Source organism: Lithobates pipiens, unplaced genomic scaffold (assembly GCF_037356315.1).
Source record: "Lithobates pipiens isolate NorthernLeopardFrog02 unplaced genomic scaffold, aLitPip1_a1.2 Scaffold_16, whole genome shotgun sequence".
NCBI lineage: Eukaryota > Metazoa > Chordata > Amphibia > Anura > Ranidae > Lithobates > Lithobates pipiens.
In genome coordinates this window covers 637,748,675-637,762,774 of record NW_027507748.1, presented here as the reverse complement: position 1 = coordinate 637,762,774, position 14,100 = coordinate 637,748,675, and the positions used below count along the sequence as shown (strand labels likewise).

General features: G+C 41.1%; 1 protein-coding gene across 3 annotated transcripts in view; it reads left to right on the top strand.

Moving 5' to 3' along the window:
• The window catches only part of CAB39L (calcium binding protein 39 like), a 162,765-nt gene that overhangs the window by 112,312 nt on the left and 36,353 nt on the right, over positions 1-14,100 (top strand). For all 3 annotated transcript variants that reach the window (XM_077484243.1, XM_077484244.1, XM_077484245.1), the window contains exon 6: positions 14,017-14,076. In XM_077484243.1, the coding sequence (XP_077340369.1) occupies positions 14,017-14,076 (60 nt within the window). The remainder of the gene's footprint in view (positions 1-14,016; positions 14,077-14,100) is intronic.

Sequence of the window (14,100 nt, the reverse complement as noted above, 5' to 3'; positions counted from 1 at the left end):
CCCTAATTTTAGCCTTGTAATGGAACTTTTCTACCTCTGTGCCATTAAGGCAGTGTGCCCACTTTCTCTAGGAATGGCAGTTCACTTTGTTTCAGTGTCAAGATCTTAGCGCTTGCTTTTGAAATAAAGGCCTAGTGGTTTCAGTGCAGCTCCAAACACAGTATGGTCTAATATTTTCTGCAAGGACAAGGTAATTTAAGGGGCTATGTTTTAGGTTAGAGTGTGCCTTAACCTAAAAAAAATAATTTTTATCTTTCAACTTCCTAGTCCCTAAATCAGCATTTTTTTTTTTAACCTTTTCAACACAAAGGAATGCTTGAGACTGGGTTCACACATTCCGGCTGCGCATTGCAGTCCAGAGCGTTTCTGTTCACCGGTTTAGGTGCAATTTTTGCCTGAATTTGCACTTGAATCAAACCGAAAAATGCACAGTGCCCTTTTCAAAACCACACCGTGCCTGCCTCTGACAGGTTATGCAAATTGGTTGTGGTTAAAACTGCATCCAATTTGCATACATGTGAACCCAGCCTTAAATAGGCTTTCCGCTTTCCCGAACCCCTGCTAAAAATTACTATAGCTACAACTCATGATACATTACATAGTTAGTCAGGTTGAAAAAAGACACAAGTCCATCCAATTCAACCACAAAAAAAAAATAATCTCAATCACATTAGTGTGATGATTAGTGGGAAAATGTTCCTTACACTTGTGGTCTTTGGGAAGAATTGTGTATAAAGTTATCAGCGCAATTTCTCAACCTAAACAACAAGTGAATATGAATATATAAACATCCAATATAGAAAAGTGACACACTCAATTATATCTCCACTAATTAAAGTGGAAGTAAACTCCCCTATCCTTTTCAGCCAAGGAAGCAGCCATCTTTGCCTCTGTTTAATCTTCAACTGGTATGGTGCTGCACATGTGATTCGTTATGACACCAGCCATTGGATGGTTTGATAGTTTGGCTGAGAGCACAGCCAATGTGCAGTTAGCATTCCCGGCATGCTTTTTTTTTTTTTAACTGTTTAAATCCATGGGTTTACTTCCACTTTAAGTGCAAAGTGGATAAACAGTCCAGAAAAATCATCCAAAATTGAGTGAGTAAATAGTCCTTCAAAAACAATCCCCTTAAAATGAGTGATGCTGTAACTTCACACAACTGTTCCATAAAATGATGAATCTGCCTTAAGGATATCCCCGGTGATCCCCCCCATTTCCAGACTCCTGGCTATCGGCTCTCCATGTTTCCCTCAGGATTCTGGATGACATATATGAATGAAATAAATGCCTCCCATAGTGTAGTATATTTAAACAATCAAAGATTTATTGAAAGACATATGGAGGCTTACATTTAAAAAGTTAAAAAGCGCATTGAATAAAGCAGTGGCATTGCACACGCCTCTCACATCACTTCCGATCCTTTCCTTCTGGCCACGCCCTACACGTTGTGTCACATCACGTGACTTCATCAGGAACACTGGATTGGATCTGAAGTGATTTTATTTGTAGTGATTTGTAGTATTGTGTAGTGACAGGAAATTGGTAAACAGCCATTTTGTTGAAAGAAATGTCTCCTCAGAGACCAGCCATTTTCTTGGTTAGATAAAACATGTAAAATGTGTACTAGACCGCGGGATTTATATATGGAGGCACAATCTCAAACGGGAAGCTTCAAGTATTTCTTCTGCATAATACTTTGTTTATTGATAAATACATTTATTGATTAGTTTATAAGTTTATTGATAAATGATTATGTATATTTGAAGGCTAGCATTGATTCTTACAATTTATTGGACATCGTTAATCCTACTTTCCTAAGTAACTTTGACCTAAGAAGAATTTTTCTTCAATGTGTTGTTGGACAGAATTTACAGATTGTATTAAAATGTGGTTCCTGTTGTGGAACAAGCTGTTATTACCTCCCCTTGTGGTATTGTTGTTGTACTGTTCAACAGCTCTCGTTACTAAAAACATTCATTTGTAAGGTGTTGAAACAGACTTTTATTTTTATTTTTTTTTATCTGATAACAGACAAAATATTTTGCTGACCAACAGTGCTGATCTATATCTACAGTGCCTTGAAAAAGTATTCCTACTTGAAATTCTCCACATTTTGTCATGTTGCAACCAAAAACGTAAATATTTTTTTTAATGGGATTTTATTTGATCGACCAACACACAGTGGCACATAATTGTGAAGTGGAAGGAAAATGATAAATGGTTTTAAAATGTTTTGACAAATATGTGAAAAGTGTGGTGTGCATTTGTATTCAGCCCCCCTGAGTCAATACTTTGTAGAACCACCATTAGCGGCAATTACAGCTGCAAGTATTTTTGGGGATGTCTCTACCAGTGTTGCACATCTAGAGAGGGAAATTATTGCCCATTCTTCTGTGCAAAATAGCTCAAGCTCTGTCAGAATGGATGGAGAGTGTCTGTGAACAGCAATTTTCAAGTCTTGCCACAGAATCTCAATTGGATTTAGGTCTGGACTTTGACTGGGCCATTCTAACACATGAATATGCTTTGATCTAAAACATTCCATTGTAGCTCTGGCTGTATGTTTAGGGTTGTTGTCCTGCTGGAAGGTGAACCTCCACCCCAGTCTCAAGTCTTTTGCAGACTCTAACAGGTTTTCTTCAAAGATTGCCCTGTATTTCACTCCATCCATCTTCCCATCAAATCTAACCAGCTTCCCTGTCCCTGCTGAAAAAAGCATCCCCACAACATGCTTTAATCATGTTTCACGGTGGGGATGGTGTGTTCAGGGTAATGTGCAGTGTTAGTTTTCTGCCACACGTAGCATTTTGCTTTTAGGCCAAAAATTCAATCTGACCAGAGCATCTTCTTCCACATGTTTGCTGTGTCCCTCACATGGCTTCTTGTGAACAGAAAACAGGACTACTTATGGCTTTCTTTCAACAATGGCTTTCTTCTTGCCTCTCTTCCATAAGGCCAGATTTGTGGATTTGTGCCCGACTAATAATTGTCCTGTGGACAGATTCTCCCACCTGAGCTGTGGATCTCTGAATGGGCATTTTGGCTGCTTCTCTGATTAATGCTCTCCTTGCCTGGCCTGTCAGTTTAGGTCGACTGGTATGTCTTTTTAGGTTTGCAGTTGTGCCATACTCTGTGAGCTCTGTGAGTTGTTTAAAGCTTGGGATACTTTTTTATAACCTAACTCTGCTTTAAACTTCTCCACAACTTTATCCCTAACCTGTCTGGTGTGTTCTTTGGCCTTCATGATGCTGTTTGTTCACCAAACCTTTAAGGGCTTCACAGAACAGTTTTATTTATACGGAGATTAAATTACACACAGACGTATTTAAATTACAATTACACACAGATGTATTTACTAATTGGGTGATTTCTGAAGGCAATTGGTTCCACTAGATTTTAGTTAGGGGTATCGGAGTAAAGGGGGCAGAATACAAATGCACACCACACTTTTTAGATATTTATTTGTAAAATATTTTGAAAACCATTTATCATTTTCCTTCAGAGTTATGTGACACTTTGTGTTGGCCTCTATCACATAAAATCCCAATAAAATACATTTATTTTTTTGGTTGTAACATGACAAATGTGGAAAATGTCAAGGGGGTATTATTATTATTATTATTATTATTATTATACATGATTTATATGAATAAATCATATGAATACTTTTTAAAGCTGTTTATGCTTTACAATTCGAGTTTTGTACACAATGCATCAATCTTTCTTTTTTCAGGCCAGCGGGTTTAATGAAAAAAAATGACCCGATGCCTCCATCCACACATTGGAGGTGGATTGAGGAATCCTCCCCACTGAGTTATTGCATTGTGACAGTGGAGAGAGTTCGCTGCCATCAGAATACACTGATCAGCGCTGCCGGCTATAGCCAGAGGCACTGATTGGGGGGGGGGGGGGGGGGGAATCTGACAGCCTGGTTGTACAGAAGTTGATAAGTAGTTTGACTTCTGTACAACCAGCCTGCCCACATGTGGATTGAAATTCGGCCAGTCTCTGCTGAACCTGACAAATTGTAATCAATGCATGGCTGCTTGATCCAGGGAATCTGGTCTATAGTCAACAAGCTTGATCCTGAAGCCAGAGGGGAGGGAAAAAGGGCCAAGCAGGCATAGTGCAGCACAATTTAATAAAAGATAAAACTTAATATAAATGACAATAGCACTGCACAAACAGGTGGAGTAGAGGATGACCGTTCGTGGTGGCTGGGTATTTCAAGTGTGAACAGGGAACTGGGTTCTCTGTCCGTGGAGGGAAGAGAGCAAGCCATGTGAAGGGAGCCCGATGTGCCTGGGATCCCGTGTTTCCGTGATGGTCCGTCCAGTGTTCGGATATCCATCCAGAGTGTGTGTTTCGAGCTGAAAAGTGGAGAGAAGCTGTCAGTCCGTCTGCTGTGAGAGCCAATAGGAAGGCATTTCGGAAGAAAACCACGCCTCCCTCATCAGCCTTGATCATTAAGCCTTTAGACAAGATTTGTTGAGGGTGATAGATCATTGAAAGTTAGGTGCTAGGTTTACATTTTTAGAAGCTCACCTGATTTATGGGTTTTTACAATTGTTTAAAAAAAAAAGTGTTGCCATGTCACATAAATCATTCAAATTCATAAAGTGTGCATAAATCATAATATTAGCAAATTCTCCAGTGAGAACTCATACTCAGTCCACCATGAATACAAACTCTACACACCAAATGTGCACCAGCTTATACAAATAAAGCAGCTTACCAAACATTTAGGCCAGGTTCACACATATGCAAATTAGATGTGGGTTTCCCTGCATCCAGTCTGCATGACCGGCAAGTGTGACTGGCTCTCAGTAGAGCCGGTTCACACATGTCTGGGGTGGCTGCGGTCCGGATTGCAAAAAGGGTCTGTTGCCTCTTTGGGTTTGGTTCAGGTGCGAATTCATGCTAAAATTCAGACCTATATCGCACCTGAAAATGTTTACAGGTAGGGACCGGACCCCGTGCTGTGGCTGCACCTATGTGGACCTGGCCTTAGACCCCACATCTCAAGAGGTCTAACAGCACTTTTAGAATGCTAGATCCTGCCTGGATGTATGGCTCCATCTCCCTCCCTCAATGTTGGATGTGCTTCAAGCCTGTCACACTTCAGAACGGCATGCTCCACACAGCCACAGGATGGAAGCAAAACAATATCAAAGAGCATATTGCACAGCCACCGGCTCTCTGAACAGACATGCTGACCTCACCGCTGAGCTCTGCTCTACATATGTTTTGTCCGATAGGATGGCTTTCAGGGGAAACAGAGTCTCTTGGGAGTCCTCTTGGGCTTCTACAGCCTTTACAAAATTATCAAATAGACGTTTTAATAAATTCCACTGATGTCTACTGTTCTGTAAGCTTTGTCCCTTATTAACCTCACTGACGGTATGTTTATGTCAGGAATTTTGTACCAAAAGCGGTCAAATTTTTTGCATGAAAATTTGGTGTTATGTATTATAGGCCTGCAAGACTTAGAAATTACTTATTAAACCTTACCAAACAAGACTCTAGTAGACATCCCAGATGTGATAAAGTTTGGAACACAAAATCATGAATTACAATCTAATAAATAATATAATTTTATTCAATAATGTAATACAAAATAATGAAATTTGTCAAACAAAGAAAATTCAATAAACATCCTGAGTGTGATAAAACAAGGTACAGCACACAGTCTGATGTCACAATCTGGACAATGGAACCTGCTTTCTTTTCGGACTTTCTTTCCATTGCCATCTCTCTTCATCCTGGTAGGTGCTGCCTTTTTTGCGGTTGGCGGTATGTAATCCATAAAGTGACGGCCTGTTAGGTGTTCTGGGTTGGCAACGTCAACAGCACGTCGTCCAGGTCTGTTCACAGCTACTGAAGGCGTCTGGTGTTTGACAAAAATCTGCTCAGCCACCTTCCAGATAAAATCAGAATGAACAAGAGGCTTGTCACTCTTTGCTCTGTACAGGATATATGCATTCCAAAGGCATTGTTCCAGAAGATGCCTGAAAATCTTTTTATAATATTTTTTTTTTGCTGTTTGCGCATAGCCGAATAAAATGTCATTGCCTGATCGGCTCTGTCGACACCTTCCATTGTGTTATTATAGTCTATCACGGCTTGCATCTATCATGACTTGCGGCTTCAGCACATCTTTCCCACCTTTTGTGTGGACCATGGCAGCGGAGGTATTGTGCACAGTACTCATGAGACACATGTCCTTCTAGTCTCGCCATCGCATTACCATCATCTTACCCTTCTGCCAGGCAACCATTTCTCCGGTTTTTAGTTTTTTCTTGGCAAACATAGATTGTATGTCACGTCGGTTAGGCCTAATGGTACCATATGCATCAGTCTTGTTTTATAGCAAAACTTCAAACCGTTCTGGAGACGTGTAGAAATTGTCCATGGTCACACAATACCCCTGGTTCCCCAATGGCTCCAGGAGTGTAAGGACAGAGGATGTGGCAATCCCATAGCCACTGTACCTGGTGTAAATGACCGAATTCCAGATGTACCCAGTGGGTGACTCGCAGAGCATGTAAGATTTGATGCCAAACTGCGCTCTTTTGGATGCAATAAACTGTATCCAGCTTAGGTGTCCCTTGTAGGCCATCAAACTTTCCTCCACACTGACGTCCCTTTCTGGCACATAGGTCTGCTGGAAATTGGTCAAAATAATTTGGCATACCTCCCAGATTTTTTTTAGTTTGGGTGCAGGATGCGTGGCCTCATCAAACTCTTCATTGTTCGTGAAGTGGAAATACTTCATGATGAGGGAAAACCAGTATTCTGACATCACGGTGCCAAAAAACAGAGCGGCCAGTAACTTTTTGGTGGTCCAGTACCATTTCTGGAGCGGTTTCCCCACCACCCCCTGAAGAATGATGAGTCCCAGAAACTGCCAGATGTCCTCTTTGGTCACCGGTTCCCACTTTCTGCTTCTGGAAAACATGGCATGCAGCGAAACGGATTGCTGCTCTTGGTAGCGATTTGTCTCTGTGACAATTTTTTCAATTGCCTCCTCAGTAATGAATAATTGCAGGTATGCCAAAGGGTTGTCACTCTCAACATCTACCTTCATCCCAGGTGATCCAGTGAAGGGGAATCTTGGGGGGCGCTACCTGGTCCGTATCGCAGTCAATATGGCACCAAGTACGCACATCACTGAGGTCAGGTGCAGGATCATCACCGTTGTCACTTACCAGATCAGTGTCAGAGACAACAGATCTCCCCACGACTCACTATCGCTCAGTTCTGCGAGCAACTCTGTGTCACTGTCGCTGTCATTCATCTGGTCCAAAAGCACTTTTGTAGCGAAGTGACGCTTTTTTGATGCCATGCTAGAAATATTTTATGGCCACAAATTACAGTACAATGGAAGCAAGGGGCACTGTACATTGATCAGTGTCAGATCTGAGATGATATTGTGTAATCCTCTCAGATTACAATTTATCACCTCTTTTTATGTGTGTGTGTTTGTGTTTCACTTTTTAAATTTCCCACCCAGTTCCGCTCCCATGCGCCGCTGCTGCTCGCAGGGAACGGAACCAGGAAGTCAGATGCCGGTGATCTCGCCAGCAATCACAGCGGAGGACATCGCTGGATCGCCAGGAGAAGGTAAGGGGCTCTCCGCTGGCAGCTCTGCAATGTCACCCCAAGCGTGACTTGGGGTTACCTCTCCTGGCATAGAAAATCAACTCCGAGTCACGCTCGGGAATACCGCTACAGAGGTTAATGTTTTAACTCTGGGCATAGACTTAAGATGATGGTTGTTTATTTATGAATAATCTCACCTCCAAACGACTATTCTATCATTGCCCAAAAGCATTGTCATTTATTGGCGGACTGTTTATTTCATAAAGATCAAGATAAAATCATCTTGTTTTCTATAGGTGGGTTAAAGCAGACCTTCTCTCTCTTTTGCCTCAAATGAAACTGCCACAATTACTGTAGGTGCTAACGCCAAATAAATACATTGAAATATAATAATCTTGTCTCAGATTTTGTCTTCCCATGTGCCAATTCTCCTCTTCTCCTTCTAGAAACCTACACCACCATTTTGACAAGTAGACATCTTTCTTAGCTGGCCTTCTCTTCTTCACTCCCTGGGCTGGCCCAACGATGATGTTTGCACCAGATCTCACTCATGCCCAAACTTAGGAGCTGCTGCTTGCTATTTAACATGTCATTTGGTGTAGCTTAGTGGTTAGTTTTCCTGCATTTCTGCATAGGGTTCCTTGGTTCGACTCCCACCAGGACATTGAGTTTGTGTGTTCTCTCTGTGCATGCATTTGCTTCCTCAGGGTACCCCAGTGTAATGCTTGAGTGCTTTCGTCATATACCGCTTCCTCCAAGTCTGAATATAGATATCAGTTATTCCAACCACTGACGACAAACAAAACCAGACAATACTCATTTGGTTGCTGAATATGGACTGTTTATTAGAACAAGAATACAGTTTTATATACAGTTGAAGAGGAGGTTCCCCCCTCCTGCTCATATTACTCTAACAATACACCTGTAACCAGAAACCTAATTAACATGAGCTAGTTATCTAATCATTTACCCAGACTTGGTGACTCAGAGATATGACCTAAGTATAAACACATCCCCCAATAGTTTGCTAGGAGACAAAGGTGTGTTAATGAGCATAATAAACTATTGAGTGAAAGACCCAGGCTTTCTAGATCTCATTAATCGGCTTTCCTTTCACATACATCTGTCCACTGAGTCCCAAGTTGGCAGAGACCCTCATGGCCTCCTTAATAATGTCCTTTTGCATTACATAACAGAATATCTTCCTAAATGCTTGTCGCTCCCTCAAATGCCAGGGTCCATTCAATCCCCTCCTAAAGCTTCTGTCCCGGGTGAGTCTGTCACACCCAGTTTCCTCCCACACTCCAAAGACCTGCTTGTAGGATATACAAAATAATCAGTAATTATGTGTGAAAATTATATAAATAAATCATATGTAAAACCCATTTCTAAAGTAATCGAAACAAAAGATCATAAAATCCAGTACAAATAAATCACCAGAAAGTCTTCTAAAGAAAAAATGCATATAAACTAAATGCAGAAAAATCCCAAAGATCATGTAATCAAAATCCTCTTCACAATCGCCACTGTGCTCTCAACCGTGTGACAATAAGATCTGCTTACTAGAATGTTAGACCCCAAAAAGACTAACCACGCTTAGAAGGGAAATCTAAATCCCAATAATGGATAGATAGGATCCCCAACCTTCAATCACAGCTCTTTATTCCTGGATGGATGGATGAGAGTAAGCCTCCTTTCACCTCAAGGAGTGAGTGAATGCAGGTCAGCCTCCATGTTTACAATGTGCCACCGAGTAGATAGATGGATTAGAGCCTGCGCACCTGTAGCCTGCCACCCGGATGGATGGAATTCTCTGCGTTTCCACTCGCACAACTTGCTGCTGTGAGCCGCACCTCCACGCAGACTCAGTACGCAATCCACTGCTCAGCCACTGAGGGATTAATGCAGAAAGTAGAAAAGGAAAAGTGTTCATAGTGTAGCAAATAGAGACAGGTTTATTTTAAAATTGGGCATCACATTAGTAAAAATATCAGCCCGCATATACAAAAAATAATAAAAACGACTTTTAGATTTCCTATATGTTGCTTTTTTATGTAGTTGTAAATGTGAACAGTAGGTACACAGTGGCTTAGATGTAAATCCTAGCCAAGAACTAACATTTAGGCAGGTGTTCTGTAGTACTCAGAGGTGGCTGGGAACAATGCTAATTAATCAAACGCAGGCAACCTGTACAGAAAGTTATCAGCTGGAAAGTTTTCTGCCAGGATTAACATGTTTTGTTTTCACTTATTGAATTGAATTTATATTATATATATATATATATATATATACACACACACACACACACACACACACACACACACACACACACACACACACACACACACACACACACACACACACACACACACACACACACACACACACACACAATTATATTGTGAAATGTGTTTTATTGTTTGTGAATTCCAAGGATTTGTGTTTGGAAACACTTGCATTTTCTTGCGACACAGCCTATGAAGACCATGAACTTATGGTATTCACTGTTCTTTAGAAATAGAAACAGGTGCTTGTTGAGATAGTTTTGGGTGAAATTGAAATGGTTTCTACTGTGTATAGAGCTTTCTCTGAAAAAGGATTGACAGTTAACTATTGTTCATTTAAGAATGGTATATTAGAGTTGTACCCAAGAAAACATCATTGCTGTATACAATATTTGGGTAACATTGACATCTGATTGAACATAGAGCTCTGTATGTTAATTAGCGGACATATTCAATGCAATGAAAGGCTGCCATTCTACCTCGAGTCATTAAAATTGCATTATGTTATTAATGTAATTACTCCATGGAATGTGTAGAACCGTGCTTACTATTCTGCCCAATACACTAGAGAATGAGGTGCTGACAGCTACAGTGCATTGAAAAATTATTCATACCCCTTGAAATTTTCCCCATTTTGTCCTGTTACAACCGTAAATGTATTTTATGTGAAAGACCAACACAAAGTAACACATAATTGTGAGGTGGAAGAAAAATGATAAATGGTTTTCATGTTTTTTTTTTTTGTTTTGTTTTTTTACAAATAAATATCTGCATGGTGCATTTTTATTCAGCCCCTCTGAGTCAATACTTTGTAGAACCACCTTTTGCTGCAATTACAGCTGCAAGTCATTTATGGTATGTCTCCTCTTGAGAGTGACATTTATTCCCATTCTTCTGTGCAAAATAGCTCAATCTCTGTCAGATTGGATGGAGAGCGTCTGTGAACAGCAATTTTCAAGTCTTGCCACATATTCTCAATCGGATTTAGGTCTGGACTTTGACTGGGCCATTCTAACATATCAATATGCTTTGATCTAAACCATTCCATTGTATCTCTGGCTGTATGTTTAGGGTTATTGTCCTGCTGGAAGGTGAATCTCTGTCTTAGTCTCAAGTCTTTTGCAGACTTTAACAGGTTTTCTTCTAAGAGTGCCCTGTATTTGGCTCCATTCATCTCCCCACCAACTCTGACCAATTTCCCTGTCTCTGCTGAAGAAAAGCATCACTACAACATGATGCTGCCACCACCACCATGTTTCACGGTGGGGGTGGCATGTTAAGGGTGATGTGCAGTGTTAGTTTTCCGGCACACATAGCATTTTGCTTTTAGGTAAAAAAATAAAATGTTGGTCTCATCTGACCAGAGCACCTTCTTTCACATGTTTGCTGTGTCCCCCGCGTGGCTTCCTGGAAACTGCAAATGGGACTTCTTATGGCTTTCTTTCAACAATGGCTTTCTTCTTGCCACTCTTCCATAAAGTCCATATTTATGGAGTGCGCAACTAACAGTTGCCCTGTGGACAGATTCTCCCACCTGAGCTGTAGATCTCTGCAGCTCCTCCAGAGTTACCATGGGCCTCTTGGCTGCTCCTCTGATTAATGCTCTCCTTGTCCAGGCCTGTTCGTCTAGGTGGACAGCCATGTCTTAGGTTTTCAGTTGTGCCATACTCTTTCCATTTCCGGGTGATGTTCAAAGCTTGGGATATTTTTTTATAACCTAACCCTGCTTTAAACTTCTCCACAACTTTATCCCTGACCTGTCTGGTGTGTTCCTTGGCCTTATTGATGCTGCTTGTTCACTAAGGTTCTCTTTGTTCACCTGAGGGCTTCACAGAATAGCTGTATTTATACTGAGATTAAATTATACAAAGGTGGACTCTATTAACTAATTAGGTGATTTCTGAAGGCAATTTGTTCCAATAGATTTTAGTTAGGAGTATCAGAGTAAAGGGGGCTGAATACAAATGCATGCTGCACTTTTCACATATTTATTTGTAAAAAGAAATTGAAAACCATTTATTATTTTACTTCCATTTCACAATTATGTTGTCACCCAGGTAATGCCCTGTACACACGGTCGGACATCCCGACAACGGATTTTGTGCCAAACTTGTCTTGCATACACACGGTCGGACAAAGTTGTCGGAAAATCCGATGTTCTTAATGAGGTGACGTACAACACGTACGTCGGGACTATAAACGGGCCAGTAGCTGTGGTCTCTTAATTTATTCTGAGAATGCGTGGCACTTTGTTCTTTTGGAATTGTCTACACACGATCGGAATTTAAATGATCGGATTTTGTTGTCAGAAAATTTTAGATCCTGCTCGCAAACTTTGTGTGTCGGAAATTCCAATGGAAAAAGTCAGATGGAGCCTACCTACGATCGGACTTTCCGTTGGGAATTCCGACCGTGTGTACAGGGCAAAATACTTAAAACATGCTTGCACTTTTGTTCATCCACAATAAATGGGGAGATTATAGCCTCATACACACGGGCCAAATGTTGGGCGGCGTCGGCCAATTCAATAGAAACTGGCCAACGTTCGGCTCATGTGTATGGCAGCCGGTCCAACAGGAGCTGGCCATTAGGAGGGTTGGAGGGTCATGACCAAAATGGCTGAGAGTGCTGACCGGAGTGTTCTGGCGGGCGGGTGGGTGGGTGGGACTGCCCCCCTGTCAGAGCAGGGGAAATCAATGCACTAACAACACAATGTTAGCATAGCGGCTTCGACCTGAACTGTGAGGTGTTTTTTTTTTTTTTTTTCGTTTAACCTTCTAAGTTGAGCGGGGAAAAAAACTAGCACTAGTGTTTACTAGGTTTATTAGTTAACAAATAATTAGAGGTTAAATAAAGATAACGTTGTTCAATGTTTCCAGGTCAGATCAGGAAGTGACAAGGACATGGCATTTTTGCCAAGACCAACAGGTATTTTCTGTACTTGCTGAAAATGTTCTTATCCTAAGCAATAAAAAAGTTAATGTAGCCACCGCATCTAAGGACCTGTAAGCTGCAATATATTAAATGTTTGTTCTTGGGTTTAGTTGCCCTTTAAACCAGTGGTTCTCAACCTTTCTAGTGCCGTAACCTCTTGATATAATTTCCCAAGTTGCGGGGATCCCTAACAGTAAAATTATTTTCGTAGCGTGGGTTGTCAGCACCCAATGCAAGACAAGTAATTTGCGCCCCTAACCCACGGACATTTAGCACTCCCCGAATCCCTTCCACTCATACAGTATTACAACCCCTTATGGTTACATTTTAGGATGTACTACCACTCTTTTTCTTTGTTCTCTTTTTTTTTTTCCGTTTCCTCTCTCTCTATCCTAATTTCTTTTCTTTTTTCCCCCATCCCTCTCTAGATGACTTTCTTGTTCTTTCTCTTATTCTTTCTATCCCTTTTTATTGCCCCCCCCTCTCCCTTCTATGTATTCTGTATTTTTATTCCTTCTTACTCCTTGGTGGGGTTAATGGGGTGAGTAGCAGTGCTGGGGGATTTCTGATCAAGTTAGGTCATCTGCTGATCTGATAACTGTAGTGGGGACTTTTAATGACAACTATAATCCCAAGTAGTATTACTCACTGTCTCTGACTTTGTGGTGTCTTGTAGCAGTGACACCTATGCCGAAATCAGGAGATGGGGTCTCCTCAAGCCCCTCCCACTTCACAGTCCTCACTGGTCAGCTGACCTCTGTTCTCTGCCCCCCAGCTATGCCGTGAACTGAATAGGGTGGCTGCGGGCTCCAGGGACAGCCCAGCGGGTGGCTGCAAGGAGGCTGGGAGAGTGGTGCAGGCTTTAGGAACAGCTCAGGATTCGGTGACCTCTGGCAAATCATCATTTCGACCCCCCAGGTTAAGAACCACTGCTTTAAATTGTGACAAGCTCTCTAAAACCTTTACAAGCAATACAATACACAAATCTATTCAAGTGTAGATAATTTTTTTTTTTTTATCATCCACTTCATACTTTTATTTTGTATGATAATTCTAAATGTTTTTGCAGAAAATATAATTGTCTTAACGATGAACAGGGGGGAATATTTTTACCAGAAAACAGCAGAAATGTTCTTTTGGTTATTTTGTACTCAGATATTTATGTTTGTATTGCTTTTTTTTTTTTTTTCAGGATTTGCTTACAAGGCACAAGTTGATGGTAGCTGAATTTCTAGAACAGAATTACGATAGAGTAAGTAACGATACATAGATAAGT